This window comes from Pleurodeles waltl, chromosome 2_2, assembly GCF_031143425.1.
Source record: "Pleurodeles waltl isolate 20211129_DDA chromosome 2_2, aPleWal1.hap1.20221129, whole genome shotgun sequence".
In the NCBI taxonomy this organism is placed as follows: Eukaryota; Metazoa; Chordata; class Amphibia; order Caudata; family Salamandridae; genus Pleurodeles; species Pleurodeles waltl.
In genome coordinates, this window is record NC_090439.1 from 340,960,869 (window position 1) to 340,977,412 (window position 16,544).

General features: G+C 41.4%; 1 protein-coding gene across 1 annotated transcript in view; it reads left to right on the forward strand.

Annotated features, from left to right (window-relative positions):
• LOC138276099 (uncharacterized) overlaps window positions 1–16,544 on the forward strand; it is a 233,974-nt gene that overhangs the window by 67,879 nt on the left and 149,551 nt on the right. Inside the window, exon 5 of the mRNA XM_069219156.1 lies at window positions 14,986–15,620. Coding sequence (XP_069075257.1) covers window positions 14,986–15,620 — 635 coding nt within the window. The remainder of the gene's footprint in view (window positions 1–14,985; window positions 15,621–16,544) is intronic.

Sequence of the window (16,544 nt, forward strand, 5' to 3'; positions counted from 1 at the left end):
AAGCATTGTCTGCCCCCTGATACAGTTATACAGGTACTTCTACTCCCATAGGTTCCTCCCACACTGACCTAGCTCCCAAAGTGTCAATCTGACATAATATACATAACGTGTGTAGCAGTGCTGATTGTTTGTATCCTTTATAGTGATTCTGAATGTGGTTTCTCTGTCACACACAACCACGTTGCTTTATCCACCTGAAATAATGTAGTATCTGCCATGAACTGCCCAGTCCTGATCTGGAAGTGTCCACTAAGAAGATCAAATAGCATATAGTCCAGTCTGCACACACATCCCCTCCTGTGTGCATATCAACCTTTGGACAGACTTTACAATCAAATTGTTTAGTGAACAATGCAAATCTAGCTACCCTCCACAGCAGAATGTCTGAAGTGCATGGAGAATGATTCTGCTTTGAATTCTGAATGAATAAGTTAACCGGTAATTAGTCCATTTCATAACTGGTATTTGCCTGTTATAGTACTTTTTTTTGTGCCTTTTGGGAGAAAATAAGGTGTTCCAACTTCTTTTGTTGTTTGAGTTATTAGTGTACCGAAGGTAATTTATATTTGTTACCCATTTTAAGCTTCACCTTTTCGAATGTGACTTGAAAGTAGAAGTATGTGTACCACACAACTGCTACATTCACTGACCTTAATTTACTACACTTATTCTACCTTCCTGGAACAATCCTAGGCAATAGGTCTGGCTTATAATAATGTCTGGATGCTTTCATCCATGTAGCCTGTCATAAACACATCCAGGGATACTTTGTTCATAATCAATGTGCACAATTAATTATCCTTACAGCATTCATTTACTAATCAGCCAGTTAACATGTTCTTGTCTTTCCTCATTCAACTTTGCCCAATGCCATGTACACACACAAACTCCCCAATCATTGAAGATATTTCAGTGAGCATCAATAAGTTTTGATGCTAGTTTTTAAGAGATGCAAGAGTGCTTCAGGTAGACTCCCTTGGCCAGTAACTGTAGGCAGTCTGTCCTCACCCACCACCCTCTTCATATTTTGCTAATCACAGCTTGACCCATATCCAGTTCTGTTTACTAGTGACACCAAATGCCTGTTATACCATTGAAGAGTCTCGGGACCCCTCCTCCAGGAAGATGCTTGAAGATACTCACTGTGCTCCAAGACTCTGCCTTCAACTTTGCATAGAAAGTTCTGCAGCAGTTATTAAAGCTAGTGTCCCTAACTGATGTCTGTCTCACTGCACTAATCCCATAGCTAGTCCAACACCCTTACATGCATGCACGCAATGCACATGAGCAATAAAGTGTCCTTTGTGTGCAATGTGACATCCCTTACAGTGATCTTGATGGGAGGAGTTGGTGTGCCAGATGGGATCACCGTACTGTGCGTGAGGCAAATGATACATGGTGATTCCCTGAAAAATACTATATTTGCACACTTGATAAGCCAGCATCAACACAAAGCTATTGTTACTCAATGTGAGACCGAAGCAATGGCTCTGGCAGAAGGCCAGCAGTGACTAAAACAATAGATATCCTTATTGGGGTAGAGGCATGGAGTACACCACAGCAAGTGGCTATTTAGTTCAACCCCTTTAGTGTGGGCGTCAGCCACTGGCCGACACTGGGGAGGTAAATAAAGACCCCTCAGGTGTTCTGCACCAGAGGGATTCATTTATTTGATTAAGTTTGACCTGCTTGGCTAGAGCTTCCAGAGAAGACAGTCTCTTTTTTTTCCCCCTCCCCTTACTTTAAAGACCATCAGTGTGCAGGGCGGGCAGACATCTTTACAGTAAAGTGAAAGTAAAGCAAGCAGACTGGCTTGTTTTACTTCCAATGCAACAGTGCTTGGGAAGCATATCTCACTCTCCAAACAATGATTGAGGTGAGAAGAGGTATCATTGGAAATGGGAAAATCTCCCCTTTCCAATGCTACCTGCCCTGGGATCCCCATAGGAAGATGATACCCAAGCAGGGATCTACCAACTAGGCACCAGGGATGGGGGGAAGTGGCCCCTAAGTCAAGAGTTTGTGCTGTCCCCCACATATTTGTATTTCAGTCTTTCTGACACCCTTGTGAAGGGGGGTGGTTAGGAATACCTACCCTGATCCACACCCTCAGGGAGGGAGACCCACTAGACACCAGACAAAGTATTTTTTGTTTATTATATGGGTGGGAGCTGCCCACAATGGTCATGGTCATGTCCCCACTCCAAAACCAAAGCAGGCAGTGATTGCAAACAGTCTGCCATACTGCGAGCAAAAGCCCACAAGACAGTAGGGACTTAATTTATTAAATATTTATGGAGGGGAGACACCCCCTTGGGCATGGGCGGATGTTCCTTCTCCCTAGGGGCCAATAGGCTTGCTGCCCCTCTTGGGGGCTAATAGTGTAGTCCACATACCTGACCAAGATAGTTCTAAAAACTAGACATAGGGGGGAGTTCAGGATAGTGTGCTTTGCCTGGATGCCACACCATTGTTTAACCCAGAATGCCCTGCAAATCTCAAACTTTGGCTAAAAACACACATTTTCCTCACATTTCTGTGAGGAAAACCTCTGGAATATAGGGGAGCCACAGATTTTCTACCACCGCATTCCCTAAGTCTCCCAATAACAATGGTAACTCACCTAGTGTTGGTGGGCCAAAAGACCTTGACCCAAAAGCACTATGTGGAGAGATCAGCAATAGGGGTAGCTGTGCGATTTAAAGCTGTGCTTGGCTTCAACCCGTGGAAACCTACAACCCACGGACATTTTTGAAAACTAGCCAACCAGGGGATTCCAGGGTGGTGTGCCTTGCATGTGCCCACAATACACTGCAAACCTCAAGCTTTGCCTGAAATCACACATTTTCCTTACATGTCTGCGATGGAAAGTTTCAGAATCTGAAGTAATCTACAAAATTGCTAACACTGCCCGCTTGTGCTGATTTAAATGATGTGCCACTTGTGTGGCTGTGCTTACTGCCCATGACAAGAATGGCTAAAACCGAAGTCAAAGGGAGTCCCCTTGCAAGGCCTCCCATTGACCTTGGTTTGATCCGTTCCTGTCCCGGGCGCTAGTACCAGCCACACATGTGCCACAGCATTTTTATTGCCACATGTGAGATGATGCTGGGTGGTAAGAATTTTGTGAATTCCTGCTGATTTTGGAAGATTCCATTGTCAAAATGTAAGGAAAATGTGGGATTTAAGGTAAAGTTTGCAGTTTTAAGGTGGTAGGAAAATTGAGGATAGCTGCAGATTTAAAAACTTTCCATCACAGAAATGTGATAAGAATATTTTTTTTTATTACTTGTTTGTTTGCAAGGGCTACTGGGTAAAATTACCTAGTGAGTGCCATGCAAGGCACGCAACCCTAGACTCTTGTAGCTTTACAAAAGGGTGCAGGTAAGCTAGGTTTCCCTAGGTGCGGCTGAGCTGAGGCCCAAAATCTACAGCTACCTACTTGACAAAAAAGGGTCCGTTTTCAGTGGAAAAATATGATCCATGTTGCGTTTTAGGTCATTTCCTACTGCAGGTACTAAGTCTGCCCACACAAGTGAGGTATCCTTTTTATTTGGAAACTTGGAGGATGGGGTGTTCAGTGTTGGGATGCAGGAAGTTGGAGGCTTCTCACAGGTTCCTGAATGTTCCGTCACACAAATGTGAGGAAAATAAATGCTTTTTTTTTGTCTGTTTGAGGTTTGCAAATGGATTCTGGGTAAACAAAACAAGAAAAAACAGTGAGAGCAATGCAAATCACCCCACCTTGGAGGTGTCTACTTTTCAAAATCTTGCAAGTTTGTCTGGTTTCCCTAGGTGTCAACTGAGCTAGGAACCAAAATCCACAGCTACTTGCATTAGGGGGCAAGAAGAGTCGATTTGCAATGGAAAAATGTGATGCATCCATGTTATGCTTTGGCCCATTTTCTGTTGGCTATTCTAGGTTGACCCATACAAGTGAGGTACCATTTTTATCAGAAGATATGTGGGAATATACAATAGTAGAACATTTGTTATTACCAATTGGATTTCACTGCACTTGTACCTTCCAAATGTCAGCCTGTGTGTAAGAAAAAATATATTTTGAAAAACATCCTCTAAAACATATGCTAGGATGAATACTGATAGTCACAGATGTACAGATAACCACTGCTCCTAAACTCCATTTCTTGTGCTCTTTTCACAAATACATAGGTTTCCTTGATAGCCGTTTTTCACTCTACATATTTCACCATATGAATTGGTCTGTACTCCATACACAATGAGAAAAACATTGCATCAGTTGTTGGCTCTGGGTACCTTGGGCTCTTGGAGAAATTACAAAAGCCCTACATATCCTCCGAATCAGAAGGGTCTGGTGGGTGTAATTGTATACTGTTTTAGTAAATCAGCCATTGTGCCACAAAGTTAGATGAAAATGCTCTCACAAATGGCCTTTTCTTTACTACTCATTTTCAATATTTCTCTATTCCATCAGTTAGTTTATTTGAGAAAATCTTCAGGGATCTACAGATATGAACTCTGTCCTGAATTTGGAATTTTGTCTGCTTTCCAAAAATCTATAGCATTCCTAGATCACCTATGCGTTTCACACTGGTTTCCACCACAAACTGGAAGTAGCTGAAGAGGACTAAAAATAGGAAAAATGGGCTACCTCTTGGAAAAAAAAACAAAATGTCAAAGCTCTAGTAAACATAAGGTTTTTTTTTTTTTTTTACTCAGCTCTACACGTTCGTGAAAGCTGGAAAGATGGTAACCTTAACATAACAAACCATTCATTGATGCAATTTTTAGGGAACAACAGGCACTTTTATCTGGAGCACTTTTGTCCTATTTTCCCCCAAAACTCAAACTTTAGAAGGGAGCAAAATAGAAAGATGTTGCGGTATCAGAGACATTAGTACAGTATGACCCAGGTATATGTGGTGAAATAATAGTGCAGGTCTAAGTTACACAATGATGTAAGAAAGGTGAAAAGTTCACTGGAAAATAGTGCAAGGCAAGGTCTAAATTAAAGGAAAACCTGTGTTTGCAAGCTTAGAAGAATTTGTGGTCACAGCACACAAACATGTATTATTTGTTCTTGGTCAATTGAAAATGTGACTGTACGAATGTGAGCAGGAGATCATTACCCAAGTGTGCACAGAATATTATAAGTTGCCTTAGGAGCAGAGCAATAAAACACATGCATACGAAAAAAGCAAATACATGGTTTGTTAAACATTGTTAGAATTACAATGAATGTGTAGAGAAAAGGTTAGGAGTTTGAGGGCACAGGTGATGTGATATGTAACAAATATGTAATTATTGAGTAACCTATTATTTGACCTTTTGTAAGGCACATTGTTCATGTAAACATACAAGAGGCTGTCTGTGAACAGACATGCCAGACCAGCTGTCTACCTGTGTGGAGATAGCTACTCTGCCTGCTGCGACAGTAAATCTGCTTTTGCCTTGCCAAGAGGAGTCCTGTGGTTTTTATTTTATTTTAGTTATCCCGCAACATAACTTATGTCAAAAATATTATGGAGCCTAAGCACTAGCTACCCTAAATAACCAAAAAGGGCTCAGCACTGAGGGGTGGTGAGGGAAACCTCAGCAGTAAAGGGGTGATACTGCATTTGACACTGGGTCTGCATTAAGAATGTCTGTTATGTGCATGAAACTACTTTATAAGTGGCCTAACATACTTGTCTAACTGTTGCTGAATCAAATGTCCTTAAATAAGATAAAAAAGGACGCCCTTGGACTATCTTACTATTGATCAAATAGGGCATTACATAAATCAGGTTAGCACTTGGCCTGAGGATAGAAAGGAAGAGAAGTCCTAGTGTTACTGAAGGAGGTAAAGGAGGTACAAAATAAATAAATGTCTAGCCACTGTTTTACTTTGAAAAAATAAAAAGTACTTTCATTGATACATAACTAATAAACATAGTCATAAACAAACAATGAATAGTAGGCCTCATTTGCCTCCCTGAATTGTATAACAAGGATTCTGGGTAACACTATTGGTGTTTGTCAGAGAGTTCACTGGGAGGTGCCTGATGCAAGGGACCATTCTAGATCAACATTGTGATGTTTGACCACAGAAGGTTTATTTCTAGATCTATGTACAAGGTTCCTCCAGAAGGAACATTGCATCATGTTTTAGGCTAAATCTGTCTCTGAATACATTTCCTTCTGTCTCAGTTTAGCGATAGCCAATACCTCTGGTGGGACCAAGCTTCTCTGTAGGAGTAAGTATAAAATATGTCCTATTAACAGTCCCTCATAGGTGTAGATTCCCACCATCCATATACCAGGCCTCGAAAAACCTTCTCGCCCTCTCACTATGATGAGTCAGATTTTGTCATGGCAAGCTAGTTTTAGGGCCTACTACCTATTCTTGTGAGAGCCTGGGGTGGCAAAGAATGTGTGTTTTGTTCAGTCAGAAAGTGAATAAGCAATAAAGATGCCTTTAATTTTTGTTATGTCACATGTGCTATGTGTTCAAAGATAGAAGACAAATGTCAGATTGTCTTCTCATAAGCTGCTTATTTTATACTTTAGATTGTTGTTTACTTTTCTTTCTCTGACTGCAAAATTAGATGATTTTGTAAAGTAAACTATCTGACAAATGTGCTAGGGTATAGGTAGTGTGAAATAAGACTGTAGAGTGACAGCTTGTTTCTAAAACATAACATTTAAAAGCTTGTAAATTAACTGTACAAATATTACAAAATATATCAGCAGTTAGGAAAGCATTTTAAAAATTTAATCCTGAATTATTGAAACAAGATTTTACTAGGATAAAAACAAATCTGAACACTTCACTTAATATGCAAGTGATAAATGTTTGCTGATACCAGATTTCCAAGCATTGACTCATGCTATATAGTTTTATAAGTATAACTGCATGTTGGTGTGAAATATTGTGGCCATTTCAATGGAAAACATGCTGTCTGTAAATGGCAGTGCATCACCACATCCTGCTTTAGTGGTATATTTATTTAAAGTGAGTTTCTTTTTTTTTTATAAATTAACTGAGAAACCTTCCTGCCCCTGTTCTGGTGACAATGCAATGAATAAACCAAGAGGTACATCAGGGATCATGTTTATCCTATATATAGGCTAGATTCTTATTATACATGGAGCAAATGTGTGGCCTATTAAATCAAACTAGACTTGCTAGACTCAAATCCTTGACAGTGCTCTAAAATGTGATAAAGAGAAAGATGATTCAGTGAATTAAAATAGTTGCTTAGAATCCCACAATTTAGAGAGCAGTTTGAGTCAAGCATATTACAGTCAGGTGAAGTAGATCATTCAATTCACTAGGCCTGCAGGTCCGTGACGTTTTGTATTTTCCAAGGCGTGTATAATGAGTTGCTGGATTCAATGGGAATTTTACAGTTTGTCATCAAATCCAGGCTATTGTCCTAAAATTGCTGGATTACAGGAGTATTCTGCATAATAGATAGGACTGGGTAGCCCGGGCAGGAGCAGGATGGACCAACAAGGACCGGCACGGTCTGGCAATTTTGGACTTTCTATGCCCCCCAGGCCCCCAAAAGCTCCACGTTCCCCCGAGGGTTACCTTAACTATACCCTCTGAAATCAACGTACGTTAAAGTATCTTCTTGGAGGACGGCACCCTTAACCGCCTCAAAATAATAAAAGGCACAACAAGGCCTATCTCTCCCACTCCAACAGCCTGCCCAAAATCACCCCACTCGAAGGCAGCAAAACTTACCGACCATGAGATTAGGCAAAGCACGAGACAGTATCATCAACTGTCCTGCAAAACAAGGAAAGGAGACCTGGCTCTGGATGAAGCAACCCCAAAAAGGAGAGCAAGCAGCGAACAGGATCTCCCCCTCCCATGCAGGAGGCAAAATCTAACAAATGGCACACGCGGGGGATGCGACCAAAACACCAGCATGGAAGAAATGAACTGGGGAGAGCCCGGCTTTTGGAAATCAGTGACCCCTCTGGAGGGGGTTCCAGAGTCCGCAGTCTCGCCCAAGCATCGCAAGATAACCGATTATTTCACTACTGCTGGAACCTACACCGCCTGAAAAAGGATAGACTCCCCGGCTCCAACCCAAACACGTTTTGGGGAAATAACCTCATCCAGCCAAGACTTGCAACAGCAAGGATGCAATGAAAAGAAACTCAGAATGAATCCACCTCCTCTCCTCCCCCTATAGCCCACAGTAGTGATCAGGAAAAATCAGCCTACGAAAGTAGATGCATCAAGTACAGTCCAGGAAGATGCGGTACCAGCTACTCCTACACCAGGAGCCCTCTACAATACTAGGCAAGACCTAATTCTATTTAATAAACTCTTAGGTGCCACTAAGTACCAATGGACATCTAGTCCAGCTAAGGTACCCATCCTGGACTCAGAACTGGTAGCAATCACAGAACATTTAGAACAATTATCTCAGGAAGGTGGCCCATTCTGTCAAAGTCAGAAACTCCAGTCATTTCCAACATACAACTGTGAAAAAGGACCTCTGGGGTATAGAACAGGTTTTCACAAACAGATCATCAAAGGCACAAACAGTGGCAGCCGCCCAGAAAGTCCCAGAAAGTCCCCTATAAAGCAACTATAACTAAAGTACTATCAAGTGGTAACCAAGAGCCCGACTTAAAGATACAAGCTTCAGCGGCAGTCAGGTCAGAAGTAATGTGGGCTGCAATCCTAAATTCAATGCAAGCAACGGTCATGGCACTGCTATTTCATTCAAATAAAATGGACATTCAAGTTGACTTGCTAAAAACCCTGGCAGTATTTGTCTCTGGGATTGATGGTAAGTTGGAAAAATTAAACACCCTTATAACAAGGGCGCAAGTCAATCACTCTAATGACTTTACAATCTGCTCCTGTAAGGAGGTAGTGGAAAAGATATCTCAACTGCCGCAAATCCTAGAGGGAATACTTCAAGAAATCTTCTCCACCCGGAAGGATGAACATACATGTACTAAACCACTCGCCACCATGCTGAAATCCACACCAAGGGAGCAGAAACAAGAGGAGCAGCAGCCCCTTTCCTCCCTTGCGCCCGTTTCATGGACTATAAGTGAGAAGAGAATATTGACTGACTGACGCCAACTAGCAAGTGCTAGTAGCAAACCCATGGAGAATCATCTTCTGCTACAGTCTATCAATAAGCCCGGGAACCCTGAGTTTCTCACAACCCGGACCCTTTCAAAAAGAGAACAAAAGCAGGCAAGGAAGGAAGGGAAGGAAGTCCGCACAACTTCATCAACTAACTGCCATAAAAAGCACTGATACTAGCCTAAAGGATCTATCTAAAGACCATGCAACGTCAAATGGAGGATATAATAGAGACATTACTACCCACATAAGTACAAGCTCTAACATAATAGTAGATGTGATAACACTCCCCGCCTCAGCAGACAATACCCAGTCAACAAAGTCTCCCATGAGGCCACCCGCAACAATTTGCACAACAGACTTAAGAACAAGCCCCACAAGGGGCCAGCAGAGTACAAAACCAAAACCCATCACGCCTGCGCTGCCCCCCCCAACTAACACTGGTCATTGTGGGCAGCAAGGGACACAAGCCTGCCACTGGTCAATGGGAAGATGGTTATAAAGAGCAAAACCGGCACATAGAGCAAAATCAGTCACTTATAACAGACATGAATACCCAGGAGTCCACCCTCAAGTTACTCTGGATTCCAGAATTCACCTCCAGGTCCCCCACAGATATTCTTAATCGCTCTTCTATCTTAAGAACCATAAAAGCCTTACCGCATCTTCAGTTTGTAGCCTCGGAGGACCTCGCTGCAACAATATTTATCCAAGCAAGAAGCAACCAACACACGGATCCAACACTCACCATCTTCTCAGCACCGGATATCCCAAAGCAGATCATGAAAAGAAAGGACCTATTGAAAGCCTGAGGCATTGAGGTGACCATCTACAAAGGAGAGTGCTATGCAACTCCGTTACTAGCCTCGCAATAACTGGGAAATCCTAAAGGTACATGGTCGGTTTTGAAAGGAGTACATCAGGCCAGCAGACCCATTGAAGAAAGGTCCAATGAGAAAAGTCCATCTAAGCACCCGGTGACAGTCCAAGTATGGAGAGAAGAAGGGAGGGAAAGAGTGGTTTTTGGGTCAACAAATGTATCCGGAAAGGGAATGGGCAGCGACGGCCTTACCCCCAAGACCAATGGGCAACAATTGAATAGGTAATGATCAACCCGCACACGGCATATTATCCATTTGCTCCTGGAACGTCTGTGGCCTACGGGCAAAACTGGAGGATCCTGCAGTAATAAATTTTTTCAGTTCCTTCAACATTTTACTCCTACAGGAATCCTGGGCAATGGAATCAATATCGATAATCGGATTCATGGAATATCTTAGCCCAGCAACAAAAACAAATAGGCCCGGTAGGCCGAAGGGAGGCCTAGCCATCTACATTAGTACGAGCCTTTTGGTAAAAATCTCTGAGCATAAGGAGGAAGACCAACCCATTCAATTACTCCGGCTGGACTATTAGTGGAAAAACACACAGGAACCACTGATCCTGGTCAACACATAGATCAATCCAAAAAATAAAAAAATTTAAGCAAACAAATTGTTAACTCAACTGTTAAGGATAAAAAGCATACTAAAATCGGCATTCTGGCTAATGTCGGGCGATTTCAATCTCTGAATGTGGTCCTCACTGGGGTTGTGGAATAAGCAAACAGTGGCCAGAATGCCCAGCCAAACCCTCCCAAAACAACACACAGGAAAGACAAAATAGGGGAGAGTTTTATACGCACTTGTGAATCAGTAGGCCTCTTCGTGCTAAACGGATAGAAGTGCCCCGATATCCCACTGGCATGGACAAGATTCTCTGGAAAATCGGTCTCCTATCTAGACTACACCTTGGTGTCCCCTGCTTTATATAAGTTAGTAAACGCCTTTACCATCATGGGCCGCACAGAAAGTGATCATAAGCCACAGGTATTTGGGATCTGTGCATCACCACAAAAGCCGGAGAAAGTGGTAGCCCTAAACGGGGCATCAGGCACTGAAAATCTAAAGCGACTCAAATGGTCCTCTGACACCATTGAAAGTCAGGCAGAAGAGGCCCTACGAAAGCTAGAATCAATGACCACAAGTGGGACAAAGTTGACAACAGTTTGGGAGAATTTTGCCCTCAACCTCATAAAAAAAGATTCCTTAAGTAACACAAGAAAGGGAGCACATTTGAATTACCGCCAAAGTTCACTTTTACCGCTGCCAGTGCGCAAAAGGAAAGCAGCTGTAGGTAAATTGTTAAGGTCACTGCGTAAATGCCCAGATAATGGATCAATACTGACCGCTCTGAGAGAGCAAAAGAAATTGTATAAAAGGGCTCTATGGACCTTTAAAAAAACACCAACAGGAGGCCCTGTGGGCCAAACTACATTTTGCGACCAAAACATCTGACTTCAAAAGATTTTGGAAAATTATCAATACAATAGACAATGGTGCAAAAGCAGGCAATAATGCAAACATAACAGAGGAAGTATGGGTATCCCATTTAAAGTCCTGTCTAAAAGAACTGACCACCGGAGAAGGCCCTCAAACTCGGGGGCATATGATTGGCTAGGAACCCAACGTCCCTGAAGCTTTGAAATTTACGGCACAAGAACTATTAAAAATCAATGGAAAGTCACGAACGGACTGCGCCCCCGGCCCTAATGGCTTACCGCAAGCATTATTCAAACAGGAAATGGAAAGATGGGGCAATTTCCTGGCTGCAATGTTTAATTATGTGCTCACAACGGGCACTGTCCCGCCATCCTGGAAAGGCTCTATAATCCACCCCATATATAAGGGTGGGAACATGGTTTCCCCAAGCAACTACAGACTAATCGTTCTTTTAGGTGTTGACCTCGAGTACTTTTACTGCTGTGTGCTAAAACATCCAGAAGCCTGGATTACAGATAATATTCTACCTTTAAACCAAACCGGCTTCACCAAGGAACATTAACAAATCTTGTGGGGCTAGGTCTGATCATAAACAGAGTAAAAACAAAGGGGACTCCAACCTATTTATGTTTTGTTGACTTTAATGCTGCTTTTGACTGTGTCTCCCGTGGCAAATTGTGGGCCAAATTACTACTGCCATCAAAATGATATACTCTGATACTTGGTTGAAGGTTAAATTGGGGGAAGGCTCTCACCTATCCAGGGCAGTCAAACAACAGTTGGGGTGAAGCAAGGCTGTGTATTGGCCCCAACACTCTTCAACATGTACATAGCAGATCTCCCCACCAAGTTAAATGGTCATTCATCCCACTGTCCCTCACTGGGCGGTCAACAAGTATCCAATCTGCTATATGCAGATGACCTACTACTAATTAGTAATACCAGAATAGGCATGCAGAAATTGTTAAAGGCATTATAAGAATACTCAGGATCTAATGATTTAGAAATCAATCATAAAAAATCTAAAATGACTACCTTAAACCTCAGGCCGCCCAGCCAATGTAAATGGCATATGAATGGGAAAACCCTAGAGGAAGTAACATCATATAGATACCTAGGATTTGTGGTGGACGCTAGAGGTAATTACACTCCACAAAAAAGAAGCAATAAAAAGCAAGAAGCAGGCCCTTACTTATGCCTTTTGTAAGCTAGCAAACTCAATCTGTGGTCCTGCTCTGAACCCATTAACAGCTGTAATGAGAGCAAAACTACTTCCAACTCTCACATATAGGACTGAAATTAAGAGGGGGATGGAAATAGGTCTTCTGGATAAGCTTCTGATAAAGACCTTTAGGCGTGTTTTTCGGCTCCCCGGGCGTGCTTCGCGAGCCCAGGTCAGACTGGAATTCATGCAGGTCAAACAGTTGTTAGCCCGACCTGCGGCATATATTACATGCTGCTACAAATTGAGCCGCGCTTTAAAAGGGTCTTTAGCCAATTTAGTCTGGCAGGAAATTATCCTAGAAAGAGGGAACTGCAACTCCATAAGGTTTCTAGAAAAAAGTAAGTCTTTTGAACTTAGATGAGTTATGGGACCGGTCTCTACCCATCCCTGTTTTCAATAAAGCCGTGAATAAAGCAAGTAAATTACAGAGCTGGCTAGGAGATAGGGTCTCATTGACCAAAAGGGAGCATAGTTGGTTGATCCTTAACTCCTACAAAACGTTTAAAGAATCACTACTTATGGGTGGCTCCTACTCACGGAAAATCAAGCAATCCTTTCTCTGACTTAGGCTGGGTGAAGTCCCAACGTTAAACCTCATGCCAAAATGGAAGAAGGAGCGGCAAGTAGGCTCCTAGGAGTGCCGTCTTTGTCATCTAGCAGATGAAAACTTGGTGCATGTGGTCTGCATTTGTCCAGCTTTGGCGGTTGAAAGAAGATTCTTATTGAAAAAAAGAATTAAATGGTTTAGGAATTAGATCCTGCAGACAAGCATTAATTGAAGCTTTTAACCCTCAAAATACAATATTGAACATTAGACTGGTTAAATTTTTGGAAAGTTTCTCGCTCAAAATTACAGCCTCTCAAAATAACCAAGTCATAGGGAGGGCAGAAATGATAAAATCCCTATAACCCACTTTGAACATCTTAAAGAAGGGAAGGCTTCTAGGTAGTTCTTTTGAGTTGCTTAGCTGGTGTTGTAATAAAGTCTGGTACTAACAATCAGACTTAAGTAGGGGTAAATAAAATCGATAGAAGGTCTCTTGCCACTTTGTCCTATTTTTACTAATGCCTCATTGGTCTATTACTGTTCTCTTTTACATTTCTGTGTGAAAGGAAATTTCATATATCATTTCATTTTAAACACAGGACTTTCATTGTGCTGTATTTGCCTTACCTACACTAAGATTGTTCTGTTGCCCTATTATTATTAATGCCTTTTTGCACTAATAAGTTCTTTTTTTTAAATTTTCATGTGGAAGGAAATTTGATATACCATTTTATTTTCAGCTTAGGATCTGTAATTGCCTTATTGCACTAAAATTGCTCTGTTAAATTTTGTGGAAGGAAAAGTTTTATTGTTTTAATTTACTAATAAAAAAACTTGTGTGTGTGGAATGTCACTATCTAGCTTGGCGTGGATAGCACTGTGCTGATCCAATGCTTAAAAACTTTGGTAGATAAACAGACATTTGAGATGGGCAAATCTAGAGTGTCGCTGGTGTTGCAGGGTGCTCCTTACTAGAGCTGTTCTCCACTAAACTTGGGAACTACCCAGAGTTCTCTAATCTTTTTTGCATAATTTATGCGTCACTCTAACCCTGAAAGGGATTTGTTTTGATAGAGATGTATATATATAATTTTATTTGAAATATATTCATGTCATTGCATAGGAGTTTTATATTTAGTCCCGGTCTGCATTATTTTCTATGGGAGTATATTGCAGTACTTTGTGAGTGGACCTCTTTGTTTATGGACATATTGCTAGTCCTTTTACCCTGTAGTCACTTTAGAAGAGCATAGCAGTAGCCTTACTCTTTTGTGGGTGATTTATTTATTTGTCTCTCCCCAAGATCCTCCTTTACCTCCTCCTATGTAGAAGTAGGTATTTCCTGTTTTCCAGCCATTCTCCCAGGTTCCTCCCACATTTACTATTAAAACGTATACCTACGTGTGCGGAGACCTCCACAACCAGGATGGAAAACTCCACATAGAAAATATAGCAGAGGTAAAGTTTGCCTTACGCAGGTTTCCAATATCATTTTGTAGTATTTATATATTATTATTGTAGTACTACTAAACATAATACACAGTGGAGTGCAAGAGGTCAGAATGTGTTTAGTATCACTATAGTAATCCTTTCATTTGACTTATAACTCTTTAAATATTACGTCTCTTGTTTTTTGCATATGAATAGAGCCAAAGGATGTGAAATGTTGCATCTTTTCATGGTCTTTTCATACACTGTTTAACATAGTAGCAATATGGATTGTACATTTAATGTACTGGGAAACAGTTTTGTGTCTACTTATACAAAGCATATGCGTATTGATTAAAAACTCTGTTTTCCCATTTAGTTACCTATAAAAAAGATAAAAAGACAAGGAAGAAAGGAAGATGGCTGTGGAGGAGGAAGAGAAAATCTAGATTGTCACAAACAGAGAAGCGACTGGGGTTGGAAGAACAGGGGCCAAGAAGGGAAGAACAAAATCAGTGCCAGAATTCAGAAGGGCTAGAAAACACACATCCTAAAAACCTGGAAATGCATGAATTCATGGAGAAAGCAGAATGTATAGTGACTCTAAATCAAATGTCACAGGAGCATGAAGTTAGACCAAATTCAGAAGGTGCGAATCAAGAGCAGGCCAAATATGAGGCAGAGCACAATGTCATATTGTCTCTGGAGCAATTGTCTACAGATAAAACACCAATAATTGTTGACCATCTTGGCCAAGCTCAAGGACTGGCAGAGGTGAGAAAGCAGCAGGAGGACAATAGAGAGCCAGGAGAGCAGCTGGAAAACCACAAATGGCCAGAGGAGAAGGAGCAGAACCTCCAAGGGCAAGAGAAGACACAAGCAAACCTTAAGGAACAAGAGGAGCAGCAGGAGAACCACAAAGCACTAGAGAAACAGCCAAACAGTGCCAAAGTGACTGAAACAAAAATGAAGCGACCAAATTACTTTGTATCCATTCCAATTACAAATGACCAGGTATTAATGGATTTATAAAAGTGTTGAGACAATATAACTAAACAATTCACAAAGGCTATTAAGTATCTACTTGAGTGTGGAAAAAGGAATATGTAAAAAGAATAGGAAAAGTTCCTTAGAGATAACATTTTCTAATTACTCATAGTGCATTTGCATATCACGGGGACAGTGATTATCCTCTTCAGTTTCTCACTCACTGATAAAAACATATGTACTCATGGTGGTTTGTAATGTATTGTTGTGTAGCTTTGATCGTTTCTCACCGAGGAAGATGCATGATTAGCAGATTACCTTTGAAACTGAGCTATAGGAAGATGAGAAGATAAGCAACTTTTTTCCAGTATTCATATGTGTGATTTGCTTATCACACCAGATTTCACCTGTACAAAATGAAGTTAAGAGCAGTTCTGAGGCAGTTCTTAAGCCTCTTGTCAGTGATCGCAGGTCTAACGACGGTGAGCACACACCTACTTGACACTAGAGATGAGCCTCTTGTAATAAGCCACACTTAGATGTCAGATGAGGGAGAAGGCTGCATTAAAACGGAAATACTTATCCATGAAAAAAAAGCTCAAATTCAAGGTGTCCGTGAAAAAGCCCAGTGTTAACACATTCATAGCTTTGTGTGAACCATCAACATAAATGCCCATCCAATTCCCTCAGTGAAATGAGATTGTGGACAAGCTTGGCACCATAAGAATTTGGAGCACCTTTAACCTGATCAGTCCTATTGAAAGGTTTCTCTCACCACTGGTGCAGAGGGCAAAATGTTATTTGGAACCCATTGGTTTCTTTACCAGTTCTGTCAAGCAAACTGGGCTGAAGAATTCCAGTAACACTTTTCAGTGGTTGGTGAATGGCATCCTAGGTAGGTTAGAAGAAGTATGTCACCTATTTTAGACACTACTAACTGAGTACCCACTG